At 41.6% G+C, this 9250-nt stretch overlaps 1 protein-coding gene across 3 annotated transcripts in view; it reads left to right on the top strand.

The window, feature by feature from the left end:
- Positions 1-9250, top strand: part of LOC103112458 (interleukin-1 receptor-like 2) — a 103400-nt gene that overhangs the window by 62784 nt on the left and 31366 nt on the right. For 2 of the 3 annotated variants that reach the window (XM_060187385.1, XM_060187384.1), the window contains exons 1-2: positions 8273-8382; positions 8901-8970. The exons of the other annotated variant lie outside the window; for it this stretch is intronic. In XM_060187385.1, coding sequence (XP_060043368.1) covers positions 8907-8970 — 64 coding nt within the window. In that variant the 5' untranslated portion in view covers positions 8273-8382; positions 8901-8906. Of the gene's footprint in view, positions 1-8272; positions 8383-8900; positions 8971-9250 lie in introns of those variants that run through there. 3 annotated transcript variants of the gene reach the window in all.

Raw genomic sequence — 9250 nt, 5'->3', positions numbered from 1 at the left:
GACTTAATTACTTAAGCTGGGGTTCGTTTTTTTCTAGAAAACTGACACAGTACTATATGTTTGCAATTTAAAACTTTAGGAGGATGCATAAGGAAATTTTCACTTAGCAAATGCAAAGTATTTACCTTTCTCATATTTTCTTGGGGTAAAAATTAATTGATTTTTATTTAAATTGAAATAGAAGTATTTAACTTTGTTCAAGCTTAGCAGCTAGTTATAGTATGGCTCAAATGATTTAAAAAGAATTTTAAAATATTTTTCAGAAAGTATTCTGAGTCTAAGATGAAATGTTCAATTTTGTGGATCAGTTTTTGAGCTAGTCAGTATAATAGGAACTCCTTTAATTCTAAGCAAGGTAAAAAAAATAATCTATCATTAAGAGCCATAGGAGAAGAGATGAAAAGTACTTTGTGGGATTTAGATTTTGGTTCTGGGGAAAATAGAAATAGAAAGTTTGCTTACTATTCTGTGCTTCATGTTTTTCCAGACATTATAGAAGTCACTAATGAAAACATAAAGAAAAGTAGAAGACTAATCGTCATTTTGGGTCAAGGAACATCAGGATTCAGCTGTCTGGGGAGTTCGTCTGAAGAGCAAATAGCAATGTACAATGCTCTCATCCAGAATGGAATTAAAATTGTACTGCTTGAGCTAGAGAAAATCCAAGACTACGAGAAAATGTCCGAATCCATTAAATTCATTAAGCAGAAGCAGGGGGCCATCTGTTGGTCAGGGGACATCAGAGAGGAATCACAACCTGTGAATACAAAGTTCTGGAAGAATGTGAGGTATCACATGCCAGTCCAGCGACGGCTGCCTTCATCCAAGCACCTGCTGCTTCCCCTGGCCACTGGACCAACCCCCAGGGAGAAACTGCAAAGCAAGGTGCCTCTCGGGTAGCAAGATGAAGCTGGGAACGAGTCTTTGGTTGACTACTATCTCATAGCATTGCAGGCAGACCTGAAACTTCACTGACGTGTAGAGTCATAATTTGCACCTGTATAGTCCCTTGTCTCTGGATCACCTGTGATTGAATTGTTAAGGGAACAAGGTGCAGTGACAATAGTAGGTGAGGGTAATTCAGAGTAGAGTGCTTGGGGAAGCCCCTTAAAGCTTAAAAAGGTCCCTCTCTGTTTAAACTACTGAGAAAATGCACAGCTCATTCTGCAAATGAGCTGAAAGATTATACAAGAAATAATCCACAAACATATTTGATGAAGTTGTTCACAGCCTAAAGGTAGGAGTCTGTTGGACTGTATGGACACTGGCTCTGGAGTAACGTCTTGGCGGCACTGCAGATAAAATAAGACTGCTTCTTAACTGAGGACAATTGAAATGGTTAGTGGAGAACTTTCCATTTGCCATGCATTTCCATACCCATCACTTTCCAAGTGAATTTCAATGAACAAATGAATTTACCAGAATCCCAGGGTCTTAAAACTTAGTTTTGCTCTGAAGAACAAGAATTTCAAAAGCACAGTTGGTCGAAAATTGATGTACCCCTTAATGGTTGCCTCGCCCCCAAATAACCCTTTCCTTTTGCCATCTTTATTTTTCTTGACTCATCATTTCTTTAGAATGATAATTTCCAAATCCTTTCTTTCCTCTGTTCTGTCATGACACACACAACACACAGATGAACTGGCCTTCATAAAGCCCTGTTCTCTGATCATGCTCTTGCTAGAAAAACATGCCCTCCTGCTCTTGGAGCAAAAATTTACCTTCTCTCACCAGCAAGCATTTCATCCTGTCTCTATACCTCCAGTCTAACCCCAGCTGTCTTTCTTTGTGAGTTCCCAGGTTAACCATTGCACCTACTTCCAGGGCTCCACCATCTTTGCTTCTCTTTTCTGCTTCCTAGAATGTTCTTTGACCAACCAGAATTTCACTGAAATTCAAAATTTACTCCCAACTATGTTTCCCAAAGAACATGCCCTAACATACTGCTCTGTCCTCTCAGTGTGACTCTACTCATTTATGATTATCAATGAAAAGGCTGCTCATTCTCTCTCCACTTAGAAGCTCTGCTCTCTGAGAGAGAAGTTGTAGATGTCTCTTTGAGGTGCCTACACAAATAACTTGTGATATAAAAATATGTTTTATTATTTAACAGCATTCACAAGGAATCTGTAATTTTTGCAATCATCCCAATTTCACAGAGAAAGTATACAACAGCCTGAGTGTTTTCTAATTACACTTAGTACAAGGAGACCTAAAACTTGGCACCTCCATTGCTGGCTGGTAGTCCAGCATCCTTGATACTTAATTTCAATTCAATACCCTTTCATCCCTAACTTGACATTTGTGTGAATAGAAATGATACTTAGGATTCTGCTTCCTTATGTTTGAAATCCCTGAAGGCAAAAACATCTTAGTAAATTAAAAATTAAAGCAAACTTTTTTTTTTGCATAGAGACTACTTTTAAAATTGATAGTAGTCTTCAAGTGAATAAGATAAATCAAAGGTGTATGAACCTCTTTGGTGAAGGGAATACACACAGTTTTAAAAGTCCTGTGAACATGAACAAAGTTTTTATTTTTAAATACTTTTTATATTTAATATTGTAAGTGATAACAAACTTTTATTTGATATAGATCCCAACACCAAAAAATAGTAGTAAGATCTAAAGAAAATCAGAGTTGAATATTTTTAGACTTGCATTTCTACCTGTTTCCTTTTGGATCCTGTTTAGAACTTTGAACTTCCATTTCCAAGCAAAGTGTTTTATGTCCATTTACGGGCATACACACACACACTTTCAGTGGGTGCCCAAATGAGAGCTGATATTTTATTAAATGAATCTCTGATTTAAATATGTCACTGTTCATTTTTTAGTCTGTTATGCATAAAGTATATTGATATATTGCATGGGTAGTACCAAGAAAACTAACTTGAAATGTTGACACTTGCAGGAAAACTAGCGAAAGAGTTTGGAAATGGGGTTGGAAATAAGTCATTACAACTTACATTGACCTGGAATGTAAGGAGTGACAAGAGAAAATATATTTGCCTGATGGAGGAGGAACCCTAACAGGAACTCCAACAGTATCTTCCTGTCACTCCCTAGCCTTAAGGAAGGAGGAGTCCAGTGGAAGGAAATGCATTCCCAGTTCTCTGGGAACTTCCTTTGTTTTATTGTTTTCCCCCAGAAAGCCTGCTTTAGGCCCACCCTTCCTAGTCTTCCCCATTAATCAGATTTTACACATTATCTGATGGTATTTGTTGTTGTTGTTGTTGTTGTTGTTGTTGTTGTTGTTGTGAACTTAATTGTTCAGGAAAGTTTGCAAATGGAGCTCAGTGTTTTATTTTGAGTTGTTAAAACTGACATTGCAGACTTTATACCTTCCTTCTCTTGCCTCTACTTTATTTGTAATAAAAGAAAAGGTATTGAGCCATTTTTTCAATTTTTGATAAATTATATTGTACTGGTTAGTGATGAAGGCTTTGTTTGTTTGTTTGTTTGACTTGTTTGTATAATTCAGAAGATGCCAAATATTTTTATATACTAAAATACAAGACTTCTGTACAGCATGCATCATTTGGATTACAAAACTGTACTTGTTTTCCAATAAAATTGTTTAAACCTGGCACTAGAAAAAAATTAAAATCTATTTCTTTGGTCACCTCTGCTCCCAGGCCCGATGCAGCTGGAGCTAATGCATTAGTGTGCTTCTTCTGTTTACTTTTATAATGGGTTAAAATGTGAGTTTTAGATTTTTCTTTATTTTAATTTTCTTTATTTATTATTGGATAGACACAGAGAAAATGAGAGAAGAGAGGTAGATAGAGAGGGAGAGAGACAAAGAGACACTTGCACCCCTGCTTCACCTCTCTCAAAGCTTTCCCCCTGCAGGTGGGGATCAGAAACTTGAACCTGGGTCCTTCCTTGGGCACTGTAATGTGTGTGCTTAACCAGATGCGCCACCACCTGGCCCCAATGTGAATTTTATTAGCCATCCAAAAGATGTTCCCATTTTGTTTGTATTCAGCATGAGGCTAATTTTTAAAGATGATGATAGTATCTACTTTATCCAACTTAAGCAAGTCAGATTCTGATGTGTTGTGTTGTGTTTAGATAGAGACAGTAAAACAGAGAATGATAGAGAGGGAGAGTGAAAGAGACCACAACACTGAAATTTCTTTTAGTATGGTGGGGCCTGGGCCTGAATTTGGGTTGTACACATGGCAAAGCAGCACATTATCCAAAGGAGCTATAAAGATATGACACATCTGTGGTCTGGGAGATGGTGCAGTGGATAAAGCACTGGACACTCAAGCGTGAAGTCCTGCCAGCACATGTGCCAGAGTGGTTCTTCTCTCCTTCTATCTCTTCTCATTAATTAATAAATAAAATCTTTTAACAGTGATATGATAATTCCTGTTTATTTTTATGGTTATTATTTTACTGCCAGCAGGGTTTGGTGCTGGGGGGCGTTGGTGCCTACACAATGAATCCACCACTCCCACTGACTGACCATTCCCCCCTCCCTTTTTGACAAAGAGAGAAATTGAAAGGAAAGGGGGAGATAGAGTGGGAGAGATAAAGAGAGGCACCTGCAGCACTGCTCCACTGCTCATGAAGCTTCCTCACCAAGGACTTGAACCTGGGTCCTCTCACATGGCAACATGGGCGCTCTGCCCAAGTACACCACCTTATATCCCCTTGCTTTGGGTGCTTAAAAGATTGTCTAGTGATTACAGATCATTGAGTAGGTACATTTTTTACTGTACTGGAAAATCCTTAAATCTATCCACACTGGTTAAAAGTTTCAACCCAGGGGGCCAGGCGGTAGTGCAGCAAGTTAAGCACACATGGCACGCAAAGCACAAGGACTGGAGTAGGGATCCCAGTTCGAGCCCCCGGCTCTCCACCTACAGGGGGTGTCACTTCACAAGTGGTGAAGCAGGTCTGCAGGTGTCTATCTTTCTCTCCCCCCTCTCTGTCTTCCCCTCTTCTCTCAGTTTCTCTGTCCTATCCAACAACAATAGCAATGGCAACAACAGTGGTAATAACAACGACAAACAAACAAAAAGGGCAACAAAAGGGGGGGAATGGCCTCCAGGAGCAGTGGATTTATAGTACAGGCACTGAGCCCCAGCAAAAGCCCCTGGAGGAAAGAAAAGAATAAAAAAATTTTAAAAGTATCAACCCAAACCAAAAATGGGAAATGGATATGGACAGAATCTTTACTAAATGGGTGAGTAGTAGTGCACTTGGTTAAACACATACATTACAGTGAGCAAGGACCTGGGTTCTAGCACCCAGTCCTGACCTGCAGGGGGGCAAACAGTGCTACAAGTCTCTCTTTCTCCCTCACCATTTCCCCTTTCCCTCTCAATTTCTCTGTCTCTATCCAAAATAATTAATTAACAAATTATTTTTAAAGAAAGAAGCTTCACCAAAGAAGAGATCCAAAGGGCCAGCAGACATATGAAAAAAAAATGCTCAAAGCCATTGATTTTCAGAAAAATGCAAATAAAACAAGAGATACCATCTTATACAGGTAAGAATGCCATACATTAGAAAGGACAGTAACAACAGATGCTGGTTGGGATGTGGAGGGGAAAAAGAACCCTGCTACATTGTTGATGGGAATGAAAATTTGTCCAGCCCCTGTGAAACAGTCTAGAGACTTCTCAGAACGCTAGAAATGAACCTACCCTATGACAAGACAATTTGGGGATATATCCAAAGGAAGCAAATATACCCATCTAAGAATTCTATGTACACCTATGTTTATAGCACCACAATTTTTTTTTTTTCTTACCAGAGAATCACTCAGCTCAGGCTTATGGTAGTACAGAGAACTGAGATTTTGCAGTCTTAGGCATGAAAGTCTCCTTGCAGAACCATTATACTATCAGTCCCACTGAGCACAGTTTGTAACAGTTCAATCTTGGAAGAAAGTTGTGATACATATACACAGCTGATTGCTACTCAGCTATTAAATACCATGAAGTCGTCTTTACATCATCTTAGATGGAACTTAAAGGCATTACGGTAAGTGAGATAAGTCAAGAAGAGAAAGACAAATACCGGATCATCTCACTTATAAGTCAGACTCAAGAAACAAGACCAGAAAAGGAAAATACAAAGCAAACCTTGAACTAGGTGGTACCACACCAAAGAAAAAGTCTCCGGAGAGGGAGGGCTTGAGAGGGTGTGAAAAGGGTCCTGGAGTATTGATGTGCCCATATGTCAATGGCCATGTTGTAAAACATTAGCCTCCCAATAAAATGGAGGGAAAAAAAGATAAGGGTTTCATTTTTACATCATGTTCTTGCCCACATTTGTTAAGTTACACTTTGACATTTTGCCAGTTTTGCCAATTCAATGACATAAGTTATCTTGGGATTTTAGCTGACATTTCCCTAGTGAAAGTGAACCATCTTTGTTCTTTGTCTTTTCAGGTGTTCTCAGTACAAAATTCCTACTTGTATATTTTTTTCCTTCTACCTATTTAGTTGCTTGCTTCCTCTCATCAATTTGTAACAAACTCATTAAATTATCTCTTTGATTTGACATGTGATTACCTGAAAGGAAGGTGAAAATATCCCTTACTACCTTCTGATGATGGGGCGTGAAAACCCCAGCAATGCCTTATCTATAACATAGGAAGACTTAGAACTGTTTTTCAGAGATGGCGTTTGTAATACTTTCTTAGCAAAACACAAGACTTACTAGATAGTTTTGATAAGCATGGAATGGAATTCTTTATCATTTATCTTCCCCCACCCAACTTATACTTTCCATATTTTCCCCAATATTTTTGCAAGGGAAATTTATAATTTGGAAACTTATACTGTTAGTCACACGTCGTGATTGATGTATTAGTCTTTTTTGTTTTGTTTTGCTTTTTGTTTGTTTTTTCCCCTTTTGTTGCCCTTGTTGTTTTATTGTTGTAGATATTATTGTTTTTGTTATTGATGTCATCATTGTTGGGTAGGACAGAGAGAAATGGAAAGAGGAGGGGAAGACAGAGAGGGAGAGAGAAAGATAGACACCTGCAGACCTACTTCACCGTTTGTGAAGCGACTCCCTGCAGGTGGGCAGACCAGGATCCTTTTGCTGGTCCTTGCACTTCATGCCACCTGCGCTTAACCCACTGCTCTACTGCCCAACCATACCCCCATGTATTCTCTTAATAAGATTTTTAAAAATAAAGTGGAGCAATTTCTTGTGCAGATTCACTACCTTATCCTAAGAGCACATCAAAAGCAATAATCTCTGTGTGATGGGAGTATTACTGAGCCTAGACTAGTAGAATTGTACTTTCTGTCCATTTGAGATTAGGGTCAAAGATGAGCTGCCCCAGGGCATCTAACTAGCATGCTGATTATTGAAAGAAAATGGATAAAAAGATCCAAGAATAACATTTTATTTAATTATCTATCTCCCTAGAGGTGGGAAATAAATCTCTGAAGTGGTCCATGATATGCACCCCAGAAGATGACTTGCAGTTGCAATCTATTTCCTGAGGGTACATATAGAAAAAGCTTTAATACTACAGTAGGGGAGTTTTCTCCAGTGCAATGAGGCTTGAGCCTCAGTCATGTGTATGACAAAGCAGGTGCATATTTAGGTGAGCTATCTTGCTGAGCCCTGTTCGCTTTATAGTGCACACTTTATATTCTGAGAGAGGGAGAGGGGGAAGGAGGGAAAAAGGGAGAGACCTGCAGGCCTGCCTCTCATGAAGCTCCCGCTCCCACTCCCCCACCCCACTCCCACACCCACACCCACCCCTTGTGGGTGGGTAAGGGGCTGATCCCAGTTCCTTGTGCATGATAATGTGTGATGCTCCATCTCCAGGTCCGTATATGTATATTTCTGAGGGTTACTTCTGTGGTGTCTTCTGAGGGTCAAGACAAAGGGGTTCTATTTGAAAGTTTAGATGGGAGCAGTCTTGTCACTCTAGGTATTTGAACATTGCTATGGGATGTCTGTTTAAGGAGCATGAGCCAGCAAATTAGTGATATTCCTTGGAAATCACTTAGGATGCTTCTGGCTTGGAGGCATTTCTTATAGGACAACGTGGGGCAGGAAATAAATGTGCAAATGGAGTTTAGGAAAAACATGAATAATTCATTAACAGGCAAATCCGACTGGTTCTTAGCAGGTATTAACTAATGGTGGAGAACTTGTCTACTGATAGAAAACCAAGTAAAAAGCCTTCAAACCCACTTCCTAGCTGGTTGCTATCTTCCTTGCTAGGACTCCCACTGGTGAAGGTAAGCCTGCCCCTCCCACAGTGGCAAGGCATGAGCATGCCATGACAAGACAGTCTTGGTTCGTCCGTCTCCCTCCTTTCCAATTCCCACTGGCAGGTACACACTGAACTGGGCGTCCTTGGTGGAGCCAGGGGGCTGTTGAAGCACAGAAGGTAGGACAGGTGTGTGGGCAGAGAGAAGTGGCGGACAGGAGGCCAGAGGTGGCTGCTGCCCGCAGTCCCTGAGCGGCCGGCCGGGTGACTTGAGTGAGTCTCCGTCTGCGGGTGCAGACGTGGATCCCACGTCTCCCCGCCCTTCCTGGGGTGCCGCTCCCCCCCTTCTTTTCCTGCTGGTCTTTGCCAGGTAGGCTTGCACTGGTTTCTCCGGAATGAGCCAGCCTTTGGTATTTCCATTCACATCTACAGAATCCCACAGTTTCCAGGCCAAACATGCCTATAGGGGAGGTGAGGATGGGTGGGTGGGATCGAAGGCTGCTCGCGGGCCGGGGTAGGGACCCAGGGCTCGCCGGCGGGAGGGCGGGCGCTACTTGTCCTGGGATTGGGAGCCTGTCTCTCGCTTCCAGGTGTCAGAAGAGGAGGTCCTCGACCCCCGGTGGCAAAGGCGCCCCCTGGAGGAAGCGCCCCAGCCCGCCCTGCCTTTTCTTCATCCCACCCTCTTCTCTTCCTTTCAGTCCAACATGGCGAAGCTGTTGTTGCTGCTCTGCAGCGTGTCTGTAGCTCTTCGGCTTGCTAACACAGCAGGTAAGTAGTTGACGTTTGGTTGTGCTGGCCTCGCCGGGCCAGGCTCCAGGCCGGGCGAGCGTGGACACCCCACCACCACCACCACCCCCAGCCCGGGCCTCATGCGCTGTCCCCAGGGAAGGGATTCTGCTGAAAGGGGAAATGGGAAGAAGCCTCCCTGATTCCAGCCCCCAAATGTCATCTGTGCTCTTTGAGGTGTGTTTGGAGAGGGGGAGGAGTTAGGCTAATGTTCAAGCTCAGGCTTTAACTCAAATCAGTGTAATAACTCAGATCACTGTAA

This window comes from Erinaceus europaeus, chromosome 3 (assembly GCF_950295315.1).
Source record: "Erinaceus europaeus chromosome 3, mEriEur2.1, whole genome shotgun sequence".
Taxonomy (NCBI): Eukaryota; Metazoa; Chordata; class Mammalia; order Eulipotyphla; family Erinaceidae; genus Erinaceus; species Erinaceus europaeus.
Note: the sequence above shows the minus strand (reverse complement) of the source record. Positions and strands in the feature narration are given on the sequence as shown.